Genomic DNA, 12,875 nt, shown 5'->3' with positions numbered 1-12,875 from the left:
CCCCCCCCTCCCCATTCTGACTCTGTGCGCTTCAGATAATCAGGAGGCATAAGGAACAAGTGCAGATCACGATATGTTTTACTCATCTTTGACGCCAACTCTAATAATTATGAAGCGCGAAAGAATATTTTAGACTTTGCATGGTACTTATGTGCTGCTGTTGTCTCCTTTCCTTGCCCTCTGCTGATCTAATTCCCACTTGCCCCCCCTGCATGTAATAAATATAATAAAGACTAGGTTTGCAAATAAGTTTGCATCACATTGCACTCTGCGACTTTGAACTGGCCGGATTCACAGAGCAAAACAGATTTCTCAAAATAAACTTCCTCTCCTCTCCTCCAAGCGGCTGCAGCTGCTGCTGCTGAACCCCCTGAAGGAGTTGTCCAACGTGTTGCATGCCGACATTCGGCAAAAGCAGCTGGAGTGCGTCCTTCAGATCCTGCAGAGTCAGGGCGACAGCCTGGGGCCCGGCTGGCCCCTCGTCTTGGGCGTTATCGGAGCCATCCGCAACGATCAGGGGTGAGAGCAACAGACGGGGCTGGGAAATGTAAAGGGGGGGTGAGGGGGAGCATTTTGATGGCGCCTGCTAATATTTGCACCTGATGGAACCGTTGATACCTGTGATTTTTCAGCGAGTCGTTGATCCGGACAGCCTTCCAGTGCCTGCAGTTGGTGGTGACCGACTTCCTCCCCACGATGCCTTGCACGTGCCTCCAGATTGTGGTGGATGTAGCCGGCAGCTTTGGCCTTCAGAACCAGGAGCTCAACATCAGCCTGACCTCCATCGGCCTGCTGGTGGGCTTACTCATCATTCTCTGCATTCACAGGCAGTCAATGATCAAATTAAGCGTGTCATTGATTATACAGTGGGTTTCAAAAGAGGGCGTGAGCAAAAAAACAAAAAAAAAAAAGGAGATGGACCGCCCGAAGTTTCTAACACGCAATGCTTTCTGGTTTTTTTTACCCACAGTGGAACATTTCCGACTACTTCTTCCAAAGAGGCGAGGCCATCACCCAGGAGCTGGAGAGGGAGGAGGAAGCGCTACAGAAGCAGGCCCAGGAGAAAGGAGAGGCCCTGAACAGGCCCTTCCACCCCGCCCCTCCCTTCGACTGCCTGTGGTTGTGTTTGTACGCCAAGCTGGGCGAGCTGTGCGTGGACCCGCGACCGGCCGTGCGGAAAAGCGGAGGGCAGACGTTGTTCTCCACCATCGCTGCCCACGGGACCCTGCTGCAGCAGCCGACGTGGCACATCGTGGTCTGGAAGGTAGCGTGCTAGATTAGGCCGTCCAAATGTTCTGCTTCAAAGAAAAAATTATGTATTTTACTGGGATTTTATGTCAAAGACCAACACAGAAAAGTTTTCAGCAAATTATTTAATCCAACTGGTGCATTGAGTTGCTTCTCATTTCTTAACGATGGTCGTGGAAAAGTCTTTTTCAGGAGGGTCACGTCATTGGCATGCATCAAGCAGAGAAAACGTCTAAGGACATTGCAGTGGGGACCCGTTGTCTTCGAGGAAAAAAATGTGGCAGAAAAATATCCTGAATGATCATGATCAGCGATCACTTGAATGTTTGGTGAAGTCAAATTGAAGAAGTGAATGTGAAGAGAACTCAAAGGACTGAGACTGAACAGCTGTGTAACCTTAAGAAAACCATGAACCAGTGAGGATAACTGGGAAAAAAAAGGCTTCAATTTGCTGTGGAGACTAAAGATTGGACTCTGGAGCAATGGAAGGAGGTCACGTGGTCTGATGAGTCCAGATTTACGCTGTTCCAGAGTGATGGGCGCATCAGGGGGAGAAGAGAGGCAGGAGAAGTGAAGCACCCATCATGCTTCTGCAGGTGGTCAGGTCTAGGTTCAGCAACAGTATGAGCTCAAAGAATGAATATACTGAATATACTGAATGACCAGGTTATTCCATCAATGGATGTTTTCTTCCCTGATGGCGCGGGCATATTCCAACATGATAATGCCAGGATTCATCAGGCTCCAATTGTGAAAGATTGGTTCAGGGAGCATGAGATCATTTTCACACAATTTTCACCACAGAGTCCAGACCTTAACCTCATTGAGAGTCTTTGAGAATGTGCTGGTGAAGACTTTGAGCAGCGAGTAGACTCTACCATCATCAGTGGTAAATGGCTTACACTTGTAAAGCACTTTAACTAGTCTGACGGCTCCAAAGCTTTTCACACTACACTCAGTCATTAACACCCTGACGGTGGTGAGCTGTGTTAGCAGCCACAGCTGCCCTGGGGCAGACTGACAGAGGTAAGGCTGCCATACATTGATACCACCGGGCCCTCTGACTACCACCAGCAGGCAATGCGGGTGAAGTGTCTTGTCCAAGGACACAACAACAGAGACGGTCAGAGCAGGGGATCGAACCAGCAACCTGCCAATTGCAGGACGAACTCCTGTAATTCGCAGGTAGGAGGCACATGCAGGGAAATATGAAGGGTATTGATAATGGATGAAGAGTCAGAAGATTTTGCTGGGATTGACTGAAATCTTGCTTTTATGTCAACTCCAGAAAATAAAAAAACTACCAGGTTCATCCTGTGGTCCAGACATAGAAACAGCCTGGAGAATATCATCATTTGGTGGCGCACCTCAGGGCTGATCCAGAGGGCTGCAGCGCCAAGCGACGGCGACAAGAGTTGAACATTGTTTAACTTTCTTGTGCACAAGCTCAAAATTTCACATGCACGACTTTCACTAGTTATTGGCTGGAGGAGAGCAAGCGCTCGACGTACAAGTTCCACAGGAAATGCATGGAGAGTGAACGACGTCGCTCCCCGTGTGTCGAGCCCATAACATTGGATTTTATTTGGAAGTATGAGACTAAAAAAAGGTTTGATGCAAATAATAATAATAAAGAAAAAAACTTTACTTCGTCTACTCTGACATGCGGTTGGTTGGTCTCATTGAAGTCTCGCTAAACGACGTTGAAGTTTGTGTTTTGTAATGTGACCAAACGTTCATGACACATTTTTCCTGTAGACGCCGCTCTTTAATTCCCTCATGCCGACTTTTCTCTGAACCGCAGGTGCTGTTCCAGCTGCTGGACTGCGTGAGGACGTCGTCCACCACGGCGGACAAGGAGAAGATCGAGTCCGGCGGCGGCAACATCCTCATCCACCACTCGCGGGACACTGCGGAAAAACAGTGGGCCGAGACGTGGGTGCTGACGCTGGCCGGGGTGGCCCGCATCTTCAACACCAGGCGGTACCTCCTGCAGCAGTTGGGTGAGCCCGCAGCGGACGCGTCGCTGATGGCTGCAAATATCCCACAGTAAACCGGCTCTGACGGTGTCGCTGTGCTCCTGCAGGAGATTTCTTCGAGGCCTGGGAGGTGCTGCTGAATCACATCCAGTCTGCCGCTCTCAGCAAAAACAACGAGGTCTCCCTGGCCGCTCTCAAGAGCTTCCAGGAAATCCTGCAGATCGTCACGCCCGTCAGGGACTCGGACCGAGCGGCGGACGCGCTCGCCGCCATGGGCGTCCCGCCCGTCCTCATCGACCCGCTCTCCGCCTCCGGTCCAGGCAGACCCCTGGTGCGCTCGGATTCGCTGGTGGAACGGCTGACCAGGTACAACGGGGCCGAGCTGCAGGCGCCGCCGCCGGGCGAGGAGTCGGCGCTGGAGGACTCGGCGTTGTGGTGGTCGGCGTGGAACACGTGGTATCGGACCGGGACGGAGAGCACGCGGCCCCCCGGCGGGCCGGCGGAGAAGCTCGCCTTCATCCCCAGCCAGCCGTTCCTCACGGCTCTGGTGCAGATTTTCCCAGCGCTCTACCAGCACATCAAAGCTAACTTCAGCATGGACGACCTGAAAAAGCTGGGAGTCATCCTGTACGGGGCCGTGTCCGTGCCCATAAGCAGCGACGCCTCGCCCTTCATCCTGCCTTCCTACACAGAGGCCACGCTCACCAGTTTGCAGGAAGCCGTGCTGACCGCGCTGGACGTGCTGCAGAAGGTAGGACCAAGAAAGGTACAAACACCAGGCAAAGATTGGGCTTCTAGCATACCATGGCGTTAGGGCTGCACAATATCAGAAAGACAAGCCAAGCGCTTTGCAAAACTATTCACACCCCCCGGCGTTGTTTGTTGTTGTTGTTGCTGGAATTAAAATGGATTGTTTGCTTAATAAAATTGCAGCAGCGGGTGTCTTTGGCTCCGTCTCTATGAGCTCGCCACATGTTGCTTCTTACCGGCCTGCGGCTCTCACACAGATCTCATTTTTCTGAATGCATAATGGAAGGATGGAAGGACGTTTTCACCCAGTATAACCAAAAGTGTTTGTGAACAGGATTACCAACCATAGCTCTCACAAATGATGGGACTTTTGAAGGTAATTGGTTGCACCAGAACTTTATGGAGGATTCATAGCAAATGGTTGACATATGCGCACAGGACAACGGTTTTTTGTTTTTGTTTTCCAACTTTAGCTATGGGGGGGGGGATTATTTTTGCAAGGCACTGTAATTGTGACCCTGCAGACTATTGTGATAAAGGTGTCAAGTGCGATTAACCTACATTCTCTTGATTCTTTGTTTTCCTTGGTTACAATGTCCGCACCACTCTTCTGCATTCTGCCCACTAAAAATAAAAATCCAGTTTTGGGCATCTAGAGCACTCAAAGTGTACGCGATGGACTAAAGGTTTTACTGCCATGCAAATCTACCTGGCACAGCTGGTGAAATACAATATCCTACTAAATACATTAGAATAGAGAGAATACAACTATTAGCAGCAGACTCGTGATGACAAATTTGCTACATAAGAAAACGACATCATCCAGTTATTAAAACCAACATACGCAGATTAAAAGTCTAACAGAGTAAGGTAATTAAAGATGTACAATATGTGCATTAAATTAAAAATAGCTGGGATCAGTGACGGTCTATCTGCTGCAGGCAGGAAGGATCTGTGATTATGCTTCTTGGTGCACCTAGGACGCAGCGGTCTGTCACCATGTTAACAGTGTAAATAAAATAACAATTTGTTATTCTTTATGTTGTGCAGCTCTAATATTCATGTTATGTAATTTTACCTCCTATATCCGTATTTCCATCATAATAAAAGAATCTAAAAGCCTCAGAGTGCGAGAAGTTCTAGAGCTTGTTTCAGCAGTAAAGGTTTTAGTCATTTCAGCATAGATTGCATCATATAATCTGCAGTCCTGTGGTGCATGTCAGCGGTGTTTGTTCCTCTCTTCCCTCCCCGCTGTAGGCCATCTGTGTGGGCCCCGAGAACCTGCAGATCATGTACCCGGCCATCTTTGAGCAGCTGCTACTTTTTGTGGAGTTCTCCTGCAAGCCTCCTCAGTACGGCCGGGTGGAAACCAAACACGTGGCCAATGCTAAATACAACCAGGTACGACCTCCATCTCACCATGCAGCCGCTTGGTTTTCCTGCGCAGTCGGGCTGCTTTTGGTTTGTTTATCTCAAAGGGCTGAATATATTACGACCTCCATCCATTCAGTTTCTCACTTTCTTTGGAAGTATTATCAGAAGCCTTAAGCCATTTCCTGCTGAAAACCCCCTCCCTCTTGCATATTTGTGCTTGCAGCATGCACACCGTTGGTATCACCCCTTTTATGTAGTCTTTAAATTATAGTGAGAAAGAATACAGAGTTTTTGAGACATCATATCTAATTACAATGTCATTACATGGCTCATGTTTGCACACTGACAAAACAACCAGTTCTTAGACATGGAGTATGTTACAGGCGGGTCTGCGATGTGAAAGCACACAAGATATGCTGAGGAATGTGTTGCAGAACATGCTGTGCAGAAGGTGATCTTCTCACTCGCCCATAGAGTGAATGTTTTTGTCCACTGAATGTGTTTGAATGTTGAAGGAAGATAAACAAAGAGAGATCCAAAGCAGTCAAACGGGTGTTATGCATGCCCATCCATGCCCCCTTTATCTATTTCTACATTTTGTCCTGTTAAAGTTCAAATCTTAATACTTTTTAGACGATTAAGTAGCACAAAATAGTGCTTGGTCTGGTTTTCTAATTCTTTCACATAAAGAAATGTGAAAACTGCGGTGTGAGTTTGGATTGGTCGCAAACCAAACGCCACGCGGAGAACACAGCAAACATGTGGTAGACGGTGCTCTGGGCTCATGAGGTCGAAAATGAACATTTTTAGCTGACATCAAAAAAAAACTAACACTACACATCACCCTGAACGCACCATCCCAACCATGAAACATGATGGTGGCAGCATCATGCTGTGAGCAAGCTTTTTTTTCCTCCAGGTTCAGGGAAGCTGGTCAGGCTTGATGGGAAGGTTGGATCCTGTAATCGGGACGAGGGAAAGTGACAGCTTAGTTTGACATTTTGAAAACTGCAGCGTGACCGCAGCGACGCTCGTAGTTTCACCACTGATCCGAGTTTTGACTAACACTATGGATCGACGCTCGCAACTCCAACTCCTGACTCGCCATGGGGACGTGTGTCTGAGTGGGATGGTTTTATACCCGAACGCAGGGCTGTTTGCCAAGATGTTTGTAGCCTACAGGAAAATTCAACTGCAGTAGTCACTCTTCAAAGAGGTCAGCTCTAAGACGGTTTTAGGCCAAATGTTACAGAATTAAACATGTTTACACGAAAATGACAAAATTTGAAGCGTGACATAAATATAGCCCCCTTAAGGGCCTATTTATACAGTTTATCTACTAAAGAAAGTTTATTTGGGGTTTTAGCTGCACTAAGTTTTTTCCACATGTCGTAGTTTATCATTTAATCTGAAAGGGGAAAACTTCCTTAATGTTAGACTTTTTTCTTGTACAAAATCGAGGCTGGCCTGCAATCTTTTTCAAAGGCTTTTCATTTAGATTTTTGGCCTCTGTGTGTTTGAGTAGGACACCCCTGCTTTAAATCAAAGCATCTTCGTGCAGTAGAATGGCCTAGTCAAAGTCCAGGCCAGTAATTTAACTTGGAAAGTACTTGTGCAAAAAGAAAAAAGGGGGGAAAAAAAAGAGGAAAAAAAAAAGGAAAGGAAAACTCTGGAGCCTTTTTTTCGTCCACTTCAGAGTAACACCTGTGTGCCGGTCTGTCGCTTAAAAACTACACTCGGATCTACGCTTTCCAGATTGGCCAGGGAGACCTGCTCCCCCCTCAAATTTGTTTTTTTTTTTCTCAAACAGTTTTCTTCAAAGGAGACTCTGCTTAAAAGCAGCAGGTTAATTTCCATCTTTTCTCATTCTGTTTCTCTGGACCACTCACCGGATAACCATTTTAGATCCAGCTGTTTGCACCGGTGAGTTTTGATCATCTCCTCAAGCCCTAAAAGCCCCAACCTCTCCCCCCCCGCCCGCCTCATCTATGGTAGTACTAAGCTGTGCCGAGTGGCGACGAGCCCCCCTCTGATGAGAAACCCGTCGGCACGGTGGGCTCTCGTGTCTCATCTGCGTCTCACACTCACTCCATGCCGCCCCCCCCCCCCCTCTCTCTGCCTGCCACTAACCGGTGGTTACGCCTCTGTGTGCACCGTCCGTGTGGCGTTCATTTTTCAGTTGACTTTGTGATTTTTGGTGATCTTTTTTTTTTCACACACCCAAGTGTGGTTCTCTTTACTTCTTAAAGGCACACTTTGACATATTGTTTGATTCTAACCTCATGGGAAAACTAATAATAGGCTAACGGCAGCTTCAAATTGTCTTCCTTCCTACGTAAAGTGTGCCTTTAAACCACGCTTTCAATGTGGCTTTGCCAAATTCTAAGAGGTGTTTTCTCTCTGATGTGAGTCTGTTTATTGATACGTTTTTTTTTTGCCGATTAACGTGAAATGTTTCTGTCTCTGCAGGCGGAATGGGTTGCCTTAAACTACGTGCCCTTCGCTGAGCGCTCCTTGGAGGTGATGGTGGACCTTTACCATAAAACGGCGTGCCACAAAGCTGTCATCACTGAGAAGGTTCTGCAGAATATCATCAAGGTATTGCTGCTGAGGCAACAGTTACACTCGCAAGCCCAAATATCCAGCCCCCTCAGACTCCACGCATATTTTAGTAGTGTGGGTCACAAGGAATTCCTGTATTTTTCACACTTTTTCTCAGTCAGGTGCGACTTACAGTTAGGCCCAGAAATATTTGGAAAATCACACAATCTTCATGATTTGGGCTCTGCATGCCACCACGTTGGATTTGTAAATGAAGTACAGACTTTAAGGTTTAATTCAAGGGATTGAACAAAAATATGTATGATGGTGTGCTCTGATTGGAGAATATGAATTATATAGAAAGACATCCCGTTTTCTAATTTGACCGTTTTTGAGCAGAGCAACAAAGCTGACTGCCCCTGTGCAGGTCCTTTGGTATTCACACGGCCTCATCGGTGCCCAACACCTCATATTATACCCCCAAAACCTTAGAAAAATAATATTTGTAGTTATGGCACCTTTAAATCCCACCAAAGATTTTCAGTCGAATTTAAATCTGGTTACTGAGGACAATGCAGGACATTCCAGAACGTTCCAGGATATTTTTCACCACCAAATTTGGTTGACTTGGAGGTAGTGTTGTGTCAATGCCATTTTTTGGCCACGATACCCGATACTTGGCTGTGCAGTATTGGCCGATACCAATACGATCTGTTTGAAATCGATGTGTGTGTATATATAAAGAACTGCATACTACTTAGGGTAGTAGAACTTTTTATGGCCTACCTGGAATGGGTGACAATAGTTGAATAAGCTTCTGTCTCTCAAATGCCAAAATAGTGCAATATTCATGAAATTATAACATGTATAATAGTAGTGCAACAGTAAGACAGTAAAATTACATTAATAATTGAATAATCTCATTTAAAACCTGAGCTTTGGCTCTCAAATGCCAAAATAGTGCAACCTTCATGAACTTATATAACATGTATAATACTAGTCGGGAGAGAGAAGGCTGCGTACAAGTTACATACAAACATCAAAATGGTATCGGTGTATCTTGTGCCGCGTCCTATACTGATACACTGGATCTCGTCGATATGGAGTGTACCATACTACATCGATACTAACACAGGGGTAGTGCTAGGAAGGCCTTTTTGTAGTATGATATGTATATATATATATATATTTATTTATTTAATTGATGTTTATACAACAATAATAAAGAGTACAAGAAAGGACCGGGGCACATTGAAATACATCGTATTTGTACACACCATACACTATTAGTTTATTTTTTTTCCAAAACTGATAAGTAGTACAAAAAACTACAATAAGTAAGAAAACAAAAAAAGAGGGGGAAAGGAGGGAGGGGGTTATATCGTTGCATAGAAATCTATAAAAGGTTGCCATTCATCGTATAACCTGTTCAAGTTTCCCTTTTTGAATAACACGTTTTCTCTACTTTTAAAAAACACATGATCTCATTAATCTGTTTAGCGCTGGGAGGAGCTGTTGTGGATTTCCAGTCAGGAGGGAGGAAGTGTCTGGTAATTACAGAAGTAAAGGCTATTACTTCCACTTCTTTACTAGTCAATTGAGTGCAGGCTTCCTGAAGGCCAAAAATACTGGTGTCTGGTGAAGTGTCAGAGTTCTGGAGAGTACCTTGGACATGGTGTTGAAATAAATTTGCCAAAACGTTGTCAGGGCTGGACAAACGAAAAACATGCGCAAGATCGCATGGTGAGCCTCCAGACATCACTGACATCTAGCATGTTTGGGGAAATCTGTGCTACATACGTCTTTGAACAGTGACGTCTAAATCCAACTTTAAACTATAAGGATCAAGCGTCCACTAATAGAGATTTCGTGGACGACCTTCAGCGTAGATTCCCACCAATTCCTGCTTGCAAATCGTTGGACTTTTGAGGGTCCTTGTTTGTTATGGTTGCCACTGAAGCAGTACCAGCTTTCATCATGTCTTCCTGACTCAGCTGCTGAGAGGTCTGGGTGAGATTTTGGGCTTTCTTCCACTGCCAGTCAGGTTTGCAGCTGGTCCAGAAGTTTTGAACTTCCTTCTAAGGACCGTCTTGGCAGAAGATAGCGTTAAACACACATACTACTACCTGTATTTACAATGTTGCTGTCATGGCTCACTAAACTCATAGGGAAATCCTCTAAAGCAGAATCTTGCTCTTTGATGAAACTTTAGTTGATAAATCTGTGGGACCTTTTGGTCAGGGGCTTGAATAAATGATCTGAGGTAAAAATATTCATTTTGTGAAGAGTATTCAAGGAAGCTATTGAGTTGACACTTAAGGTAGGGTAAAAAAAAAAAAAACACCATGCTGGTGCATTCATGAAATCTTTAGAGGTGTTCTGAAAGTTTTGATTTCTCTCGAGAATATGATGGCAGAGCTTGTTTTTTTTTTCTTCAGGTTTAGCCACGCTAAAGGTTACTCTTCAGCTTTTAAGATTACTTAGCAGAACATTTAGAAAAATAACATTGGCCTTGGTACCAAACCTGATGCTCTCAACTTCTCTTTATTTGTGCTTTTTTCTGTTTGTGATTATTTTTCTGGGATGACAGTAATTCAGCCTTCTGAGCAGATATTTAACGACAATCGATCAAAAGTTGAATTGGAGCAGTTGTGCTCTAACCTTCAGCTCGGCTAAAGAACGTTTTCCAGGACTTTCTGCCTAAATCAAGTTTAATTTTAATGGGTGAATGAAACGGGTCGTCTTTTGAGAGCCGTGAAATGTATCTGTGCCTGAGAATGTTTTTCCCGTTTTATCGGCTTTATGGAGACAGTTTCCTCTGTGTTTAAAAAAAGAAAGTAAAGTGCAGGTTGGTGGCTAATGCTTCATTCTTTACAGTGTTTGTTTTTGTCATCAGCTTTTCTTAGCTTGTCCTCCCCCTTTATTGTGCAGCATTTTAACTCTATACATTAGCTCCACGTGCAAAAAAAAAAATCATATAAAAAAGGGCAAATAAACGAAGGATCTAATGAATGTTGGACTTTCAAGGGTTTGCTTATCCATCGGGTTTAGGGCATATTTCACATGCCTTCTCTCTGACTTCATGCTTTTTATCACAAGCTTGCACATCCCACACGTGACAACTAGAGAATACCACTTTTTCTTTTGTAAAACATTCTCCTGAGAACCTGTGTCTGTTATTTAAGGACCTTCAGAGGCTCCTGTTTTATCGTTTTAACTGAGGCTGTTTAGTTTGTCGTGGATTTTCTTGTGAAATTCCTTTTTAGATGAATCCAAGCGACATCCTAACCTTTTTGTTTTTGGCTCTGAAGTGAGAGGAAAAAAACAACATTGTCTTGGTAACAAAGCTGCTAAAGAAAAGGATTTTCTCTCGGGGTTTTTTTTTCCTTCTCACTTTTAACTGATCCGTAACTGGAACAAAAAGATCTAGAAATCAAATTTTCACGCAGAATAACCCATAAAGACGTTTGCCTCTCCCATTTATTCGTCTGCTTACTATCATCCCTCAAGCATCTTTCATAAGATTAAATCGTGATCCGTTATTGATCTTTTCCTCCGGTAGACTCTGAGAATGCCCCTGGGCCTGAAGTACGCCTGTCCGTCAGAGAGCACCTGGAAGCTGGCGGTGTCGTCTCTGCTGAAGGTGCTGTCCATCGGGTTGCCCGTCGCACGCCAGCATGCCTCCTCCGGGAAGTTCGACACTATGTGGCCCGAGTTGGCCAACGCCTTTGAAGACTTTCTGTTCACCAAAAGGTACGTCTCTCAAAACCTTGGGGGGGTCATTGGGCAGGATTCCTTCTGTTCATGTGGTGCGCTAACTGCTTCTTTACTTTACAGCACTCCACCTGATAATCTGTCTATTCAGGAGTTTCAGCAGAATGAATCTATCGACGTTGAGGTATGTGTCCGTTTCTAGCGCTCAGTAAGGGTTTTGTTACATCCTAATCGCCTCTTTTCCTTTTAGGTGGTCCAGTTGATCAGCACAGAGATTTTACCGTTTGCCAATTTCATCCCCAAAGACTTCGTTGCTCAGATCATGACTATGCTCAACAAGGGCTCCATTCACTCCCAAGCTCCTTCGTTCACAGGTAACAGATGCAAAGGCCTCTCCTGCAGCTGTCCACCACGGTGCCATGAGTTCAGAGAAAGAGTCTGAGTGGGACTCGCTTTAAGATCGGGTCACTGACGTGGTTTTCTCTCCACAGAGGCCGAGATAGACGTGCGAATGCGCGAAGAGTTTTCAAAGGTGTGCTTTGAGACCTTGCTGCAGTTTTCCTTCAGCAACAAGGTGTCCACCCCTCAGGAGGGCTACATTTCTCGGATGGCGCTCTCCGTGCTCCTCAAGAGGGCCCAGGACGTCCTGCGACGCTACGTGGAGGACGAGCGGTTGAGCGGACGCTGTCCGTTGCCGAGGTTTGTGCGTTGAACTGTTTAACGCTTTGTCGCAGCGAAACCACAAACTTTACTGTTGTATTAGGGAGTATCTGCTAGATCGACACAAAGTGGTGCATAGCAGAAGTCTGTTGGGGTACGCTCAGTGGTGGTTCTAGACCAAATTTACCAGGGGGGCCAAGGTGGGGCCAGTGTTTTTTCACAGGGGCACAGAACAAAAAAAATTAAACAATAAAATGGCAATATTTAACTGTGTAATAATATTAAGTGAGCCACTTGTGGCTCTGGAACTGCAGGTTTTAGACCCCCGATCAAGCAGATGAAAACTTTGCCCCCAGCTCAATACGGCTGCACTGCAAAAAGGGAACACAAAGTAAGTAAAAAATTTTAAAGTTTGTGTATTTTTCCTTGATTTGAGCAGGTAAATAAGACTATTTGCCAATGGAACAAGATTTTTGCACTTAAAATAATTCATCTCCATCATCTTATTTTAAGTGCAGCATATCTAATTATCTTTTTTTAGGGGTAAAAAATACTCATTCCATTGGCAAATCGTCTTGTTTAGCTATTCAAATCAAGGAAAAATACACT

General features: G+C 45.2%; 1 protein-coding gene across 4 annotated transcripts in view; it reads left to right on the top strand.

The window, feature by feature from the left end:
* mon2 (MON2 homolog, regulator of endosome-to-Golgi trafficking) overlaps positions 1 to 12,875 on the top strand; it is a 52,726-nt gene that overhangs the window by 38,614 nt on the left and 1,237 nt on the right. For 2 of the 4 annotated variants that reach the window (XM_012867504.3, XM_012867497.3), the window contains 12 exons: positions 344 to 519; positions 633 to 795; positions 971 to 1,264; positions 3,053 to 3,251; positions 3,335 to 3,978; positions 5,235 to 5,378; positions 7,257 to 7,274; positions 7,821 to 7,949; positions 11,455 to 11,645; positions 11,730 to 11,790; positions 11,857 to 11,980; positions 12,098 to 12,305. In XM_012867504.3, coding sequence (XP_012722958.2) covers positions 344 to 519; positions 633 to 795; positions 971 to 1,264; positions 3,053 to 3,251; positions 3,335 to 3,978; positions 5,235 to 5,378; positions 7,257 to 7,274; positions 7,821 to 7,949; positions 11,455 to 11,645; positions 11,730 to 11,790; positions 11,857 to 11,980; positions 12,098 to 12,305 — 2,351 coding nt within the window. The remainder of the gene's footprint in view (positions 1 to 343; positions 520 to 632; positions 796 to 970; positions 1,265 to 3,052; positions 3,252 to 3,334; positions 3,979 to 5,234; positions 5,379 to 7,256; positions 7,275 to 7,820; positions 7,950 to 11,454; positions 11,646 to 11,729; positions 11,791 to 11,856; positions 11,981 to 12,097; positions 12,306 to 12,875) is intronic. The other 2 variants (XM_012867518.3, XM_012867510.3) reach the window with 1 other exon arrangement.

Source organism: Fundulus heteroclitus, unplaced genomic scaffold, assembly GCF_011125445.2.
Source record: "Fundulus heteroclitus isolate FHET01 unplaced genomic scaffold, MU-UCD_Fhet_4.1 scaffold_52, whole genome shotgun sequence".
In the NCBI taxonomy this organism is placed as follows: domain Eukaryota; kingdom Metazoa; phylum Chordata; class Actinopteri; order Cyprinodontiformes; family Fundulidae; genus Fundulus; species Fundulus heteroclitus.
Note: the sequence above shows the minus strand (reverse complement) of the source record. Positions and strands in the feature narration are given on the sequence as shown.